The sequence below is a fragment of the Oryzias latipes genome, chromosome 6 (assembly GCF_002234675.1).
Source record: "Oryzias latipes chromosome 6, ASM223467v1".
Lineage (NCBI taxonomy): Eukaryota > Metazoa > Chordata > Actinopteri > Beloniformes > Adrianichthyidae > Oryzias > Oryzias latipes.
The window spans coordinates 20,311,344-20,329,756 of record NC_019864.2 but is presented as its reverse complement, the minus strand read 5'-3'; the positions used below and the strand labels follow the sequence as shown (position 1 = coordinate 20,329,756).

Below are 18,413 nucleotides of genomic sequence, written 5' to 3'. Positions count from 1 at the left end.
ATGAACACAATGACCTCCAAACCAACACATGCTAGTGTCAAAAATCAAACATTGTATCTCATTTGGCAACAATACACAAATCACATATTCAACTTTAGTGCATAAAATAAGATCCCTCAACAGTTATCTTTGTGCCTGAATGCACATTATCATCTCTGGGTATTTTTCATGTTATTTACTGTTCACAGCTCAGGATATTTGCAAAAAGTTAATTTATAGCTGAAATGACAGTTTCACTCCTTTAGGAACTGGGATATATTTTCCACATAATAAGGTATTTTCAGGTCTGTTTCACAAGTATTAATGTACATAAAAGTTAAAAATCATAACTGACAAAATATGTTTTAGGGGACATCTGTATTGCATTTGAGGAAAAAATTACATGTGAAATGAAACCACTTGAAGTGTGCAGGATGTTTCCAGAAATGCAAAGATAGAGCTGATTCATCCAGAATTGTAATGGAGACAGAAAGTAAAACAGGGTAAAACGTTATTGCATGTCCTGGCTGTAAAAATGATACCTGCACTTTGGAATACTGGACATTTAGAGCACAAACTGATCCAGGTTCACCCTGCTTGTCCTTTTACTGTAATTCACATTCTTGTTTCCAAAACCAAAACATATATTAGTATTTTGCAGTCAGATCCTTCTGAAAGGAGATATGATTTATTTGGTGGAGATTAAAGTGCATTGGTGCAAACAAATGAACTCCAAGAACAACAGTGAAAGAAAATGGGAGATCCTGAATAAAAACTGCAAAAGTGTGTCATTCTGCATGGAAAACAGGTTCTGTAACATCATGAGATGAAAGTCTTGGCAAAGTGGTAAAACTCTGCACTAAATCAAGACAAAAAGACACATTGCACTTTTTATCTGCACATGGGGACATAAATCTTTACTTCTAAATGCATTTGCTGTGGTCCAGTAAAATTGGGAAAGTAGTATGATTTAAATAGCCGCATCCTTAACCACATGAATGATGAGCCATGGTAGCTTGGGGGAAATCTGTGGTTTGATTCACTGGAACTGCAAAGCTGCAAACCCGTCCGAGCCGTCCTCCTTAAAAATACTACATCTTCTTCACAACTTCATAAGTTGATGCTGTAGACACCATAACAGCCAAATAAAATATCTACATGTCACTGTATATTTTATCATTTAGTTTTCAAAGGGCTAACCTGTTTGCTGTGCGACTAGATTGCCTTTAATAGATATTTCTTACAAGAATTTACAATTTTGTCTTCTCTTTTCTAGTTACCCCTGTAGCAGAAAAAATGTGTTGTAGCCCAGAAGAATTTAGAAATACTAAGAAGATATTGGCTCTTTTTGATAAATGTTTGATAGATGACTTCCATTGCAACTTGGTTAATTATTATTAGTTCCCTTATGCTTTCTTGTAGGAGGTGTCATTATTAAATTTTTAATGGAGGGCCCAAAATACAGTTTTTAACAAAAACTGATAAACAGAGAAAGACTGAAAAAAACTTAACTCAAATAGAACAAACAAAAAAAAGAAAAGCTAAATTGGACCAATTTTAACAAAAAAATAAATAAAATAATGACTAGAAACACAATTACACCGAATTGATTAAAACCAACCTGAGGGGTTTTGCCAAGATTAATATCTCATTTAATTTTAAACTGAAACTTGGGGCACATTTAGCCTAGTAGTTATAAAAATTGATCCTGAAAGCTATGATAACCCTAATATTAAATTTCTTTGTGATTCTGAGATGTTTTAGTACATTTGGTAGTTTTAAAGTTATATTTCAAGTTTATATCAGATATTTTAATTTCACATGAAGTGACTGTTTATTTAATTGGAACATTGTTTGAAAATTGAAGAATGCATGGATAAAATGTAGTCCAGTTGTAATACAGTGTTCCCCGTTTTATCACATTTCAATATTCGCTGATTTGTTTTTTTCAGTCTTATGACTCGGGTTCTTCACAAATTCTGACGAGCACTTTGATTCGTTCCCGGGAGCCGATTCTTTCAATTCGCCTCCCGGTAAAGAATCGGCCCTTTCGACTCTCAACTCTCGACTCTTTACAAATTATTTTTTTCTAGCCTTTCTTTTATCATAACTTTGCATAAAATAATAATTTTTATGTTAAAAATTTTTTAATGTGTAGTGTATTCACGAGAAGCCTTAGAATTGCCAATTTTCTTGTTTTTATTCCATTACATGCCCCAATACGGCGGAATAAGAAAATGTATCACAGTTCAGGATGAAAACACTTGGATAGATCAACCATGTCCATCACCCGCTGATCGAGTCACTGAATGCGTCACATGCCCAAAGCCGAGTCCCTGATTGGTCGATGCGATGCGGCAACCTGGCCAAATTTCAGATATTTGAACTCTCGCTGCGCCGCTCAAATTACACGCCGTGCCTGGCACTAAAAATGCTCCGCAGGACCTCAGATCCCATCTGTACCATTGACTTAACATTGAAACTTGACGCCCCTTATGCGCGAGCCACGTTTGATGTGAACACACAGGCAGAGAGCATGCAGCAAAAACAAAGTCAAGAATGGGATTCCATCATTTGAGAGTCAACGCTTCCGACTCCGTACCAGGCTGCGGTTCTTAGAATCACTGCTTTCGAGCATGACCCAGCACTAATCACAAAAGCTCAGACAACTCAAGACACTTGTATGGAGGTTAGTTCTCCATATTCACAGATTCTGTGGATTCGTGGGAGTCTCTAGACCCCCGTGAAAACTGTAAATCCAGTGGATTTATAAATGTAATATATCTCTTGGCATTATAAACTTTAGTTAACTTTTTTTTTTGTGCGCCACACCGTAACAACATTTTAAACAAAAAAGTGAACATAAAAGCCATATGTGAGTTTTTAGGAATGGTCCAAGTAAAAGAAGGTCTTATTCTCATAAGAAAACCAGTCAGCTTCAAACTAAAATACCCGAATCTGAACTGCAGATGAATCTGTACACATTTAGCAATGATTCATGATTGAGTGATGAATTCGCTTGATGAAATATGAAAGGACTGAATCATTAATGAATCATGTCATTTTGGGAGCTGAGTGTTTCTGGAGCACTAGTGCACAGAAATGAACAAAGGATATCCCGGAAAAAGGGACTGCTACATGTTCCGAAAGTCCTCCAGAACAGGAAACCGCAGAAGAATACTTGAAGATAAAAGGAAACCAAAAAGCAATATCTATTGAGTTTTGTATTGCATTATATTTGATAAAAGCCTGGACGTAAAATTGTGTTTATAAGTTCTAGTTGGTGTCAAAAATGTTTGTTTAAAGCCGAAACTCCTTTAAAGCACATACATGTGCACTTCAAATACATAATTGGCTGACTAGTTTGAATAGTTTTGTGATACAGGATGTAGTGGGAGCGAATAGATACTACTAGACAGGAAATATGTTTCCTGGTGTGTAATCATCCATCATTACAGTGTTTTTATTTATTTATTTTATTTAAGGAAATGTGTATGAATGTATGAGGGAAGATTAGGACACTGGACATGTTTTGTAAGGGTTGTCATAAAAGAGAATATTCCTAAATATTCAAATATCCCCTAAATATCAAAAGCTTTAGCTCTTATCACAGTGTTCGCTTCTTAGTTTTTGAAATTGCTATCTTCTTTTAATTTTCTTTTGTTTTACTTATCTTATCTCCTCTCTTATCTTGTATCTCTCTTCCTGTGTTTTCTTTTTTTTGCTTTTTCATGTTATCAACATTTCAAGGGCAGATTTACCCTTCGTAGATTTGATGCCACTCTGACGAGGAATAGTAAATGTTAAGTGTTATTTTGGTTACTTTAAGACGGAACCTTTGTCCTATCAAATCATTTTTGTTTTCACTTTGGAGTCTCCATGTTCTACATTTTTATAAACACTGTGGGTCTTAGGCTAAAAAGAGGTTTTAGATGAAGCAATGAAGCTCTTAAATCATAAATTCCTTACAGCAGCACTGGAAGCCAAGGTAATGTCACCTGGAATACCTTCATGGTCAGACAGTGTTTCAAAAGTTCTTCTGTGCAAACACACTTTTTAAAAACAAAATCTGGATTTAAATTTGAGAAAATGTAAAGGTATTCTCTCCATTTGAAACATTTTGAAAATCTGACAAGCTCAATTACTTGAACTTTACTTTTAATTTCACCAATCAAATACAATTTGACAGCTCTTGTGAATGGAAATGCACAGCTGACCTTGGTGGTGAGGAAGGTTTATGATTATCAGTCCAGACTAGAATCTATCATAAAAGAGACAAATAGGATAGTAAAATAGTTATGAGGCGTTTAAAGGCCCGATACAATTACATTTTGATCTTTTTCAAAAGTGTTACCAGTTTTGATTATGCTGTTTTTAGCCAAAATCGAAAAATCTGTTTCTGCAGAGCGGCATTAGTTAATCAGAAATTGGCCTCTGATTTGTTGGCAGGACTGTTGCCATGGAGTAAGCCTCCCCCACATCCCATCATCCATCTATTTACATGATCTCCTGCTCATTTACAGCCCCTCACAACCCCAACCTAACATTACTGGTGCAACAAAAATGGCAAGCAACACGGGAGCTATCCAGCTGTACAGTTTTTAAGCAAATGGCTGTTCAGATGAGGAAAACAAAGACGAACATGGATCGAGTTTTCTACATGTGGATGAATCAAAATGGGGCAGAGCAGGGAGCTTATGGCCCGCCCAGCATATTTTCTATGTCACAAATATGCTTTTTATCAGACAGCATTTTTCCGTCTGCTCCTGAATAAATACTTTAGATTAATTTTTATGTATATATTTATGTCCTCCATCATAAGAAATATGCTGTATCGTTGACTTAACATGAAAATTTCTGTTATTGGCCTTATTGAATACTAACAATATGTATCGTATCAGCCCTGAAAAAACATGTAGCTTGAGCTCTACCTGCAAATGACAGCGGACATGCTTTATAATTGAATTTACTCACACAGTAAAATATTTATCCTACATGTTGGCATTGCAAAAGAAAAACTTGAGGAAGCTTGGACATTGGCTGTAAACATCAAGCATTTAGCTCCAAACAAATATTTGCACGCCTTCTTTGTAGCTTTACATTTATGAGTCAGTTTTGAATAAAGGCAGAAAGTCGTTAAACGCTAAGTAACTTTCCAGTGCTGACAGGGGAAATGCAAAGGGAGTATGCAAATTCTAACATCGCTAAAGGGTGCATGTGTATACAAATACCAAGGCGTTTATGTAGCTCTGTGCTTCTACACATGCAGAGAGTTGAGTTATTGTACTGTATATATTTTCTGTGTGGAGTCAGCACATAGATTAGCATAGCCGACTAATCCATTTTATTAGAAAGAGAAAGAGAGAAAGGAAAAGAGAGCACAACATGTCTTTGGTGTTAAAGTTTAGCTGAGTCAGTGTTATAAACTCACAGAACAAGGTATGCCCTGCTCTATCACCCTGTGAAGAAATATGCATTGTCATAGAGTGACATATTCTCCATGTGGATGTGGGTTTTGTTTCTTTGTTTGTCATTGACTAATGGCCTTACTTGCACCTTTTATCAAAATCAGTCAAGTCTGCTGAGCCATCTCTCCGTGGGAGACAGATTTATATCAGAATGTAATGGATGGCAGGACTGTAGGAGCAAAGAATCAAAGCTGAAGCAGGTCTCACAGTGAAGCGTCCTCCAGTGGGGGCTGCACTGGAGGACGGGAGGTCACTTCCACACAAGCGCAAAGAATATTAAAGCTTGTGGGCAGGTTGCACAGTCTGTTTTACGGTGTCATGAGTTCTTTCAGACAATGTTCACCGGTAGTTCTTTCAAGTCATGTGTAGACACAGTTTGATGGATCTCTGTGTGTGCATGAACTCCTTTGCTGCCATGACAGCTGTGGCAGGTAGGCTGTAGGCCTATGTGTGCTTGCCTGTCATTCTGCAGTGTTGTACCTTATTGTTGAAGTTTCCATGCTGCTGAGTGCCACTGTGTCAAGTGAAGGCACTCACTTTTCAAAAGAACATGAATGAAGGCTTTAAAGTCACACTCCAATCAACTTTTGATCGACTGAAAAGGGTTCCCAGTGGTAGTTTAATTATGATTGTGCTGTTTTTTAGCCAAAAGGAAAAAACCTTTTGTATTCTAAGACATAATCTCTGCAAAGTGACATTAGTTCATTAGAAATTTGCCTCTAAATTGTGGGACTGGTGGCGCAAACCTTCCCTCATTGCACCTCATCCCTTTGTTTACACTCTTTCCTGCTAGCTCACAACCCCTCGCAACGGAACATAACTGGTGCAACAAAAATAGCGAGCGATTTTGGAGCTATCTAGTTGTACAGATCTGAGCCAGATTCCAGCTCAGATGACGAAAACAAAGACGTACATGGATCTATTGTCTGTAAGTGGATGCATCGAAATGGAGCGGAGCAGGGAGCTTGTGGCGCCCCAACTGTCGTTATTGGCTTTTCAAATGGCATCTTTTCATCTACCCTTGATTCACAACATTCTGAATAAAGAAATACTCAGAAATGTAATTTTAAGCTTAGTTTTATATATATATATATATATATATATATATATATATATATATATATATATATATATATATATATATATATATATATATATATATATATATATATATATATATATATATATATATAAACACACACACGATTTTTCTTGGAGGGTGTTTTTAATGATAAGAGAATAATCTGATTGATCTCAGTCATTCCTTCATTTTAAATAGAGTATCCTATGAAGTAAAACACTAAAGCCATGCATCGCTAAGCTCTAATTTAAAAGTAAATTACAAATTCTTGCAACTCTAATTATAGATATCTGCTTTTGTGGAAATTTTAAAATAAAATAATCTTGACATCAGATTCAGATAAGATGAGTTTATTTATGTTATCGTCAAAACTGTACTATTTTCTTTGTTCTGTGGTCCTGTTTGAAACTTCCACTTTTGATAACTGTCAGGATTCTTCCAAACAACACAATGACATATGTGACACAAATGTTACAGTCTGCACTTTCTTTACTTCAAACTACATTTTCCACATGGTCCCTTTGTGAGATTCAGGATTCAGAAAATTAAGGATTTTACAGAGATTTGAATTTTAGTGCAATTCAATTGAATCACTAATTCACAAACTAAAATCCCCTACTGATTGCTGACCAGTTCAGTTTGATTGTAATTTAAAAACATGTCTTGTGAGGGTACAGGTTGTTATTACTGTAATTGCAAAAACGTATTTTACTAATTTTTTATTCATTTTTACTATATGATGTGCTTCGTTTAGTTATAGTTTAGTGAGTTAACCAGTAGCTGCTCCATGTCTTTGTTTCCTGTAGCATCACCGGAACTAAAAATAGAACTAAAATCATAATCCACTCATTTTAGATTTTTTACCTGCAAGATTAATTCTGCAGGTAAAAAAAAGCAGAACGAAAGATAGTCACTCCTTGAAAAGAGCTTTTTTTTTTTCTTTTTTGGAAATGTGCTTTCCCTGGAATCAATTGTTCAGACACCCAGATACAAATAATGTGGCTTAAGCAGTTATTGTTACAGCTCCATGCTCTTATAATGTAAGCCCAGTGTTCAATATATTTGCAGTCAGCTTGTTTTCTTTAAAATGTATCTTGTTACCTCTAACCACATTTGCATATTTGTCATCTTTTTTACTGCAGTCCGTTTCCTCTTCCAACGTTTTTTTAGGTCAGTTTCACCAGAATAATAACATTATGCCATAGACACATGTTGGCTCCTATTTCATCATTTTTTTGGAAACGTTTGGCTCACTTGGTGAATGACTTTAAATCCTGAATAGGATGAACCTTTATTGTGTAATTTTATCAATCTACTTTTCCACTTTAGTGGAACTCCTCCTTAAGTCTTAAATGTGAATTTAAAGGTTTGCTGCTTCAAACGTCTTTACTCTGTAAGCAAATACATAAGTGAAACCATTGTAGAGTAAAAAAATAAAAATGACTTCTTTGTGCTAATAGATTTAGCCAAAAGTCAAAAGCAGTTTTAAAGCCAGCCCTGATAAAAGAAGCTCCAGCGACACATACAAACCAGAACTGCTATATTTTCTTATCATCCTCACCTCACATTGGCCGGGGGTCTTTTCTGTAGCCTTGCTCTGGACTGATAACTAATTTCTACCATCTGGGAAAATTCTGCAGTGATAAAGAGATACAGAGGAACAATAAGGCATCATGCAGGGCTTTTTTCCACATCTGAGGTCTAGATTACAGCGTGCAACATTTAGATCGCTCTAATCTTTGGCTGAAAACAAGTGAATTCTGTTCAGACATAACTCCTTTAAGCTGCAATAAAGTTATTTCTACAACAGTACGTCAAATGACCCACAAGCAATAAAATATTGTGTTAATCATTTACATCTTTTTATGTCACATTTGATAATGTTGTGAGTTGCAGTTTTATATAAACTGTAAAGATACATTAATTTTAAATCTTTTTTTTTTGTAGTGCAACTCAAAGCACTAATGGAAAAGAGTCAGAGATACAGTGACAAGCTCAATGTTTTTTCTTTGTTTCTTTACATCTTTATCGGCTTTGGCAATACAAAGACAAGATCTTTGGAAGTTCATTGTAAAGCCAAGCAGGTGTGGAAAAAGAGGGGCAGCAAAACAGAGCAGAGATATGAATTATGTGATGGAGCTGTTTGCTTGAGGCTGAAACAGAATTGGATGTTAAGGCCAGAGGCAGTGACACATAGTTCTCACACTGAGAATGAGAAAAATAAGAAAAATGGTACTGAGGATTTTTTCCCCCCTTTTGTTGGCTGCCTGCTACAAAACGGCACCTTTGAGGAGTTCTTTTAATTCTCTCAACGCGAAGATGTAAGAGAAACCGTCGTCTGAAGAATTTATGCTCAGAGATGGACTAGTAGCAAGAACAAAAAAGTATTTTTTATGAAAACTAGAGAGAAAGCGGAAAGAGTTCTCTAAAATGGACAGTTGGTGTCAATCCTGCCTGTGATTTGCAGCAGGATTGATGGAGTGGACAGCTGATCTTTTCAGTTTTGAAATTTGAAGCTTGTTAAGTCCATTTGAAACAAACACATTGATGTTTTTTTATAAATTAAACATTTTATTGTTCAAATAGCCAAAATTGACCTAATCTTGTTTTTATAAATATGACTAACTTAAAAAAATCATCCAGCCTGAGGAGTAATTTAGCTTCTGTCTGCCAGTGTTGAGACATTTCCATGTTTAGAAGGCGAGAATGATCACCACCACACCTTTATGACAGATTTTAACAATTTACTTAGTTAGTTATTAGCTATTTATAGTTATAGATTTGGTTTTTAACTTCAATCCAAACTCATCACATTTATATATTTAACTACCGGAATTAGTATCTGCTGTTTTTGTTTTTGTTTTTTTGCTTTGCTTTTAACTTTATTGATAGTTTTAAAACTTCTCTTTTGTGATGACGGGTAGTGAATTCAAAAGTACAAATCTTTATTTAAACTGGATTCATCTGTTTAGCTATACTGCAATGTTCACAAGAACAGACATCGTTTTCCATGTTTTGCAAGTAAACACGCCCCCACAGGATTTTTTAAAGGTGAATACAACTTTTTTAATCATAAATAACATTTTTGCAGATGTGCACAAACTATGACAGTGTTGTTCTTTATTTTTATTTTTTTTTCATATACATGACGTTATGAGTCTTTCACAATAATGTGAAGGACTTCTTTGCCATTCATAAAGGTGCATTTAAGTTTGGACCATTCAGTTTATGTACAGCTCTCTTCTAGCTCCATAGAAGCAGCTTTAAACCTAAATTTAGTTTGAACACTTACTACAACATTAATTATTTTATTGTCTCTTGTTTATCTGTTTTGCTCATCATGTGATTGCAATTGTTGTACTTCTGAATTTGCAGTGTCAGCCATGCTTTGGTCATCAGACCTATATTATCTCATTTGTTCCCAAAACACTTTTAATAAACATTAGTTCATTTAGCAGAATGCTCCAAATCCTCCCCTCCCCTTACCTGTTGTGATTGCCAGTAGTGAGATATTTGTGTGAATATCCTCTGCTTAGGTTTTTTTTGAAGGATGTCTCTTTAGGTCAGTCTGCTTCAGATGTGGGGATGAAATAATGTTGTTCTTTACCACATTATTTATGAGCCTCACATTATCCTGATCTTAATCTGATCTCTGTTCTGAAAACACTGGCAGTTGTATTTTGTGGTCTAAGTCGTTTTTCTAACTGTTTACACTGCAGACGTTTTGATGCATGCTGGTTATCAGTGTATCAAAGAAATTGAACAACCGGACATTTTAGAACCATTATTAACTTACCAAGTTTGACATTTTTTGTTGCAGAAAACCCCCTACACTAACATGTTTTCTTTGAACTCAATTTTAACGGCTATTAAGAAATACATTATTTTTATGTGTTAACTTAAAGCCACAAAAAAATAAAGACAAAATGTATTTTCAGAAACAGGCACAAGTGTGGAAACGCAGATTACCAAGTTAGTCAAGAGTCACTCTGATTTTCCACTCGATTGGAAATGTCATGAGTTCTGAATCTGTCCCATTACTCCAGCAATCCTCCATTGTTCTAAAATGACTCAAGCATATCAGACGTTTTGACTCATAAGGTTTGGGGAAGGCTTCAGCTCTCACTCTTAATGGCTTTAATAAACTCTGCTTTTTTAGTGCAGGCATTATTGAGTTAGGTCTCCTGTTCTATTATATTGAGAGCTTGTCTCTTTAATGAACCACTGGTATCTGCAATGTTACTGCCGTATCATTGGCTTAGATCAAAGCACCTTGTTAGACTGAATACCCAAACTAAAAAGAAGGCATTAGGTTTATATGCATCAGGTCTATCAAGCTCTGCCTTCACATAAGTTTTTTTTTTATTCTTACCTTTGTAGTGAAATCTCTATTTCTGGAGTTACATGTGAAATGTAATGGAAAATGATATGAAGTGACTTTTCAAGTCACAGGGATTATTGCAGATACGATTGTTTAAAGTATAAAGCTGTATCTTAAAAGATGTGGTGAGCAGTTAGATTGATGTGTTTGTTTTTTTTATAACTTTTTGTTTCAAATGGGAACTATCCTTATTTAGATAAAGAGATGAAGGTAATAAATGCTTCTCCGGCTCATTCCTCTGATGTATTTGCCATATTTGGGTTCTGTACTGTCTGTGTAAAGAATTTTTTTTTTAATGTCAGAAAAAAATTGGAAACAAAAGCTGTATTTTAAACTTTGTGTAGAACAAGTAGTCAGGGTTCAACAATTGCGTCAGCAGTTCAACATTTTCTTGTGTGGTTTGGTGATAAAAGGCCTATTTGATGTTAAGAAGAACAAAGTAGTGTCTGACATGACAAGTTTATGTCAGATTTTGTATAATTGCACTTAAAAGATATATTTCCAGACATAATGCTCTGATTACTTGATGCACTAAAGCAAAGTTTTTTTTATCAACAAAAACGTCTCTATACTTGTGTTTTTTACAGAAGGTGACCAAACAAAGACACATTTTTTCTTAAAAATTGAGAATAATTAATAATTAAAAAACCTGCTAGTTTTATTTGTATAGTATGTTTTTTAAAACTTAAAGTTACGAACATACTCAGAAAGATATAATATGATATATTAAAATTATAGTATATAATAATATTCAATGGTTATAATGACATGATAGCCTATCTGTAATGATACGGCTTAAGAAGTGCTTAAAAATGCTCATGCATGTTTTATTTTAGGCCTACACAATAAATCACAAATGTATCGTTATCGCGATATCAAGCTATGCTATACGCATATCGCAAAAGTCAGCAAAATGTAAAAAATGGTCATCTTAAATCTACTAAAACAATCTCATGGCATTTTTACGTATTTAATGGATCAGATCAATCCATTTATGCATTTAAACAATCGGATGGACTCTTTCACATTGTTGACCAATCGGATGGAGCCCTTTCATGTTAGATGCTCGCCTCCTATGCAGACTAGCTTCATTTGAATTATAATTTAAGTTATGTTGATTCTTATATAATTACACTGTTGCAGTGAAATGGAAATTATATTTTTGGTTGCTTTACTATTTGTTTTATGTATCACAAGCTTTATCGTCATCGCAATATTGATCATTAATATCGCAAATTGCGATGTTCCCTCTTATCATCCAGCCCTACTTTGTTTGCTGTAATTCCCAAACATTTAAATTTAAAGACATCTAAATTATCTACATCTAAATCAAACAGAAGGCCAGTTGAACAAAGCCAGGGCTGGAATTGTGTGATGGTGGATGGTAAAACTAAGAAGCTGCTCCATGTTCAAATAGTTGGAGGCAGAGAAGAGACTTGAGACTCTACTGATGTTTAACCAGAGAGCCCTGGATTGTTCTGATAATTAAAAAACTGTGTTCCAGGCTTACTTTGCCCTCTTTGCTGCCTGTGATCCACCAGATCTGAGAGGATCACACACTTCCCAAGTGCAGTTTCTGTCATTGAGTTAAAAAAGTAAATTCACATATGGATGAGTTCTTTTAGAGCATTTGGTGTGAAAACGAGGTATGTGAGGCTGAACTCTCAGAAATGTCACCTGTTGAGAGGGTGATGTCAAGCGTGACACACAGCTTGGCGTGCTAAATATGCTTTCATTTCGGTTCTGGCTCACATCTTCCCTGGAAAAAAGCAACAAACAATTTATTCATCATATCAATTTCATGGATGAATTATTGCAGATAACGGAAAATATTTTTTTTCAGTGGATCTTCTAATATTGTATTTGAAGATCAGGCATTGCCCTTTTTCCATTAAAGTTTGAGAAATAAAGTTTTACCATTTTATTTACCTGTAAAGCAATCAAACAGCATCACCATTAGACATTTGATTTTTTTTATTCCTTTATATCTTTATTTAGCAGAAAGCTAACTTTGTTTCTTTAACTCAGATCAGCTGAAGAAGGTGTAATAATGCTTGTCACTAACCTACTTATAGCATCTTGTAACCTGCTGTTGTGTGTGCGTGTGTGTGTGGGTGTGTGCATGTGCCAGTGAGAAAGTGATGGATGGAAGCAAAGTTGAGGTTATCTGTGCTATCAGGGTCTTGCCTATAGATGCTCTTGGGCAGGACAAAATACATGACAGTTGTGATGAACGAGCCTCATTTCAGCCTTTTGGATGGTATCTGGTATCACTCTGAGCATGCATACACATGTGCACGATAATGGGCAGATCTAGGCATTGACGTGTAACAGTAAATCTGCACATGTCTCTATATATCATTTCTAAATTAGAACAATTCTTTTGCAAGACTATAGTTTGCTATTTAGTAAAGTCCTCAGCTAATATATCAAATAAATCCGTTTTATAGACGTATGTACAAATAGATATATTTTTGTTTGTTCGTTTTCAAAGAAATAATTTTCAATTTGTGTTCTGACTTCAGACTAAACTTTTTACACAAATGCTCCAGTACTACAAAAAGATGACCTCTCATTCAAAGTTTATGGTTAAAAGTATTACATTGCTCATGTAAAATATACTCTGTGCAATTATTGTATGTTACATCCCATCTCAGTATAACATGTAAAATATGAAATTGCTTTCAATCGTCAATGTTTTATATTAAAATATGGTCTTATAAAAAGACAAAAAAAAACCACACTCAATAATTTTACATTTACTTCAGTTTCAAACGATTTCTTTTTTCATTTTCTACATTTTCAACTTATTGATTTAAATTGTTGACTATAATTAAAACAGTAGTGCATTATTTTAGAGGGTTAGAAATGTAATTGATGAAGATATTGATAAAGAAAAGAAAAGTTTAAGTAAAACAACACCCACCAAAAAAATAAAAGAAATAATATGAACAAAACACTTATTTTACATAAAACAGACCATAAAGAAGAATTCCACTCATTTAATCAAATATATCTTATTTTATTCATAGTCTTATTGATTTATTCTGAATCCATGTTGACACTCAGAAACTAAATACCTTTCTATGAATAAGTCTTTTTTAAGCAGTTCTTTTTATTTTTTAAGGGGATTGACTCTGTTGTGTAAATCCATGCTTGATTACACAATTTAAATAAAGGTACTTATGCACTGCAAGTTTGGGTGGTGTAGGACCTCAAATGCAGGAGAGGGTGGCTGTAACTTAAAATATCTAATAAATGAACTGAAACATGGCAAAACCCTGGGAGCAACAAGGAGGGACAGAACAAAACAGAGCAGATCACCTGATGAGGAAGAACTGAAAACCAGACACTAACTGAGGGTAAATGACTAAAATGTAGACAGCTGTTTTTCATTATAAAACATGAAACTGGTGACTGATTGACATTTAAAGCCCAACATGACCAAAACCATGATATAACTGACAAAAACCAAACAAAAGGGTAACCCTCACAATATGCTTTAATCTTATATCGCCTCTGTCGCTTCAAAGCTTTTCTGTTCATTTGCTGTTTTTCTTAATATTTTTGGGAAAGTTAAAACCTGCAAAAAAGAAGGAATTTAAAACGCGTCCACCATCTCAACTCCATAGATGACCTTTCCATTGTAATGTCTCCCCAGTTGTCACCTTTTTCTTCCTCCTCAACACTCCTCAAATCTAAAGTGCATGCTTGCTCAAAGCATCAGTGAAAGCCAGAGAAATCTGCCTCATCCAAAAGAAGGAGCAAATGAAAAACTTACAAATTTTCCTCTTATTACTCACCTGAATTGGAAATGACATCCAGAAAGATTTTTAGCCTGTCCCGACAGTCAGACCGGCTTGCTCGGCGATGGAAAAAGAATGGCCAACCTTTCATGCTGTAAAAATTTAATCTCGGAATCCAAGGGTTTGAGTGTCACTCATTGTTGCTGAAGATAGGGAAATGATAAACACATAAACAAAATTATAATGTGAAGGCAGCCGAAGAGGATGAGAGGAACAACATTGTGTCTGAGTTGATGAATGGATGAATGAATTTCAGATTTTGGCTTTTAGATGTGTGTAATATGAAGATGAATTGGAGCAAACGTGAGAACTTTAAGATTATATAACAGAGTTTAAAAAAATATGAACACTAACATGAACATTGTGTTACCCCCTAAACTTCACAATCTATAGCTACAGTTTTATTTATTGGAAAACACTACATGTAAAGAAAGCAGCGCAAAAAATATTAAAGTGGTAGATCATCATTTTGAGGCCTTAATGACCCACTCCAATGAAAATCATGTATTTGCCATTTTTTTCATGATGGAGGACATATATAAAGAAAATTAAGTGCAAAATTGCATTTCTGAGTATTTCTTGAATCAAATTGTTGTGAATCAGGAGCAGACAAAAAATGCAGTTGGAAAAAAGCCTGTAACAGTGACATTGTTACTACAGTCGGTGAGCCATAAGCTCCCTGCTCTGCTTCATTCTGATGCATGCACTTGTAGACAACTAGATCCATGTAAGTCTTCATTTTACCATCTGAGCTGGAATCTGGCTCCAACCTGTAAGGCTGGATAGCTCCGATATTGCTCGCCATTTTTGTTGCACCAGTAATGTTAGGTTGGGGTTGTGAGGAGCTGTAAGCTAGCAGAAGAGAGGGTAAACAAAGGGATGATAGTACACAGGGATGGGATTACTCTGCGTCACAAGTCAGAGGGGAATTTCTACTAAACTCCTGCAGAAATTATGTCCTAAAAAACAATGCTGGCTTTTTGAATTTTGGCTACAATCAGCACAATCATAATTAAAAGACCACTGGGAATGCTTTTACAATAGTTAAAAAGATGATCAGAGTGGGACTTTAAAGTTTTAAGTTATCTTTATGTCATTACGCAAGCTCAATAGTTTCAAGCATATACCTTTATGATTAAGTAAAAAGTCCAGGTGTGTCTTTTAATCCCCACAAACCAGTATAAGTTGTTTCTTTAGCCTTTTATCAGCTCTTCCTCCTCACAGCCTCCTCATCTTTCTACAGGTTTTACTCTGTAAAAGTTCCTGTAATTGACTTCCTCAGTGTTAACTTTGATTCCTGCCAGTTTGGGGATGATTGATGATTGTTTTGCTAATAGACTAAGCAAATGCACATAGATGACAGGTACATTTTTTACTCGCTGATTCTGTCGATTTAGTACAGCGCCCCTGTTTAGTTGTTTTTATTTTCATCAATCTTCTATGTGATTTTTTTTTAAGTTTGGAAGAAACAATTGACTCTTAATACTCTTTGAATAATCAAAAAAAGCTTTACACTTGCAGAATCCAGAAAAAAGCCAAAAAGCTGAAACAAAGGTGGACTTATTACCAATTTTTATAGCAACATGCAGCGAATCTCATATCCCCACCACAAAGCTCCTGCACTCACAGCTCTTCCAATTAAGAGTTGCTGTGTGACTTCAAAAGGTCATGTGGTGCTTTGTCAGCAGGTTACTGTTTAGCGTAGATGCAGCCTGCATTAGAGATGGCATCGATCTCTATCAGCACTCACATGGGATAAATCCACATGCTGACTTTAACCACACACACACTGTACTCTGAAACTAACACTGCTTTGGTGTCCAACTCATCTGTTAGTGAAAGAAAAAAGTGATTTAAAAGCCTTTGTGCAATATTTTACAGTTTCAAAAGAATTACCACGGTACAATTACACTCTCATATGTTATGATAAATGAAGCATGCTAATGATAATTGCTTCTTCATGCCAGCTTATTCCCCCTCTCTGCTCACTGAATTCGATTATTACTGGCATTTTTGTACTGACGTGCTAAAAAACTGGGGCAGATGCACCCCTGGCATTATGATGGTAAAAAATAAAAACATCTGACAGCTTCCTAAACTGCCTTTTTGAGACATTTAATTCCTGCAAATGCTACTTGAATCCAATCAGCAGACAAACGTTGGCTAACCTCACCTTTAAATCCTGACCTTCATGTGTCAAATTAAAGTAAAACACAATAAGATGCTGAGGTTGCTCATGCGTTTACTGTTGAGTGAAGCTGTAAATTACAAAAACAAAATCGGTTGTAAAAAATGGATAACTAACCTCCAGTCTTGATGTAGTTTTATCAGCTCTGTAAAAAAATTACAGGTATTCTTTCAAATTCAAGGCCTAGTGTCAGCTTACAATTAAGTACTCTTCGGATTTCTAGTCTTTTCTTGTTGGAATAAAAGGCTCTTTGGTCTCTTTTGCAGAGAGTCGGGAGGATCGCAACAAAAGACTGTTCAGACACTACACTGTGGGATCTTACGACAACTTCACCTCATACAGGTACAGCCTCAGAGTTACCACATTATATAACCCACATATGGTGTGACAGTCAAATCTGAAGGTGTAATGTACCACTTTCTTTTGCTTTAAAAAGTTCCTTTGGAAAGGTGATGATGTGCAGTGATGCTGCTGCCATCTAAAGGAACCAAACTGCCTTTGCAGTCAGTGCAGATTCTAATATGCAGATGGAAACTTAAGTCTTCATCTGTGAACTGTGCAGACTGATGAGTGACACACACACGATGTGCATATGCAGCCACAGTCTCTTCTTCAAGAAGGGAATTTAAGTTTTTTATTTGTTGAAAATAAAACTCATTAGTGGTCTAAATAGAACAGTGAATAAACTGAGTTTATAGTAATGTAACTAAAGCTGACAGTGTTGCTCACTTAATTAGTTGAAGACAAAGATTTGTATTTACCATGTTACAAATTCTTTAAGCTTCTTCAACATTTATGGTTCTTTTTTTATTTTATTTATTTTATTCAATTCAATTCAATTCAATTATATTTATATACCCAGAAATCACAACAACAGTCGTCTCAGTGGGCTTCGTTCCGGTAATTGTAAATTGAACATAAAATCATAAGGATGATGAATACATAGAATTCAATAGGAAAATTCTAAACTGAACCAACTAAACAGGCTAAACTAAACTGGTCATCCCTGCCCTTTGACCCTCCTTCGCGGTAAGGAAAAACTCTTAACAAAAAACGGATTCTGGAAAAAAAGAAGAAATCCAAGATAAGTGCATGGGGGCTGAATACTACAGAGTATGAGCAACACAACTGTCAAAGCACAAAGCATACTCAACTACTACAGTAAAGTGGAAAATTCCCTTTGGTGCTTTTAAGGTACAGTAAGTTCTCCAGTGAACTTAATATATTAAGGCTGCATTAATATGACCATAGATCAAGGTTTTTGTTTTTTTTTATAAAAGCATTAAGTTAATTAAACTTAATTAATGCTGTTTTTAAGATTTTTAAGATAGATTAAATAATATCTATAAAAGCCAAAAATGCCCCCCGACTCCACCAATTCTTACTAAATGTTAGATTGGGGTCTCCAAGATCTCTGTTGGTTTTGTGTGTTGGGTGAATGAATGAATTCTACTGATTAAGTCAAACAGCGGCTCTTGATATGTGTAAAATGATATGACTATTAATGCTA

At 35.2% G+C, this 18,413-nt stretch overlaps 1 protein-coding gene across 7 annotated transcripts in view; it reads left to right on the top strand.

Annotated features, from left to right (window-relative positions):
* The window catches only part of shank3 (SH3 and multiple ankyrin repeat domains 3), a 199,160-nt gene that overhangs the window by 156,482 nt on the left and 24,265 nt on the right, over positions 1 to 18,413 (top strand). For all 7 annotated transcript variants that reach the window (XR_002873416.1, XM_023955918.1, XM_023955921.1 and 4 more), the window contains one exon: positions 17,170 to 17,245. Coding sequence is in view for 6 of the 7 variants with exons in the window: in XM_023955918.1 (XP_023811686.1) it covers positions 17,170 to 17,245 (76 nt within the window). In the remaining variant the exon portion in view is untranslated. The remainder of the gene's footprint in view (positions 1 to 17,169; positions 17,246 to 18,413) is intronic.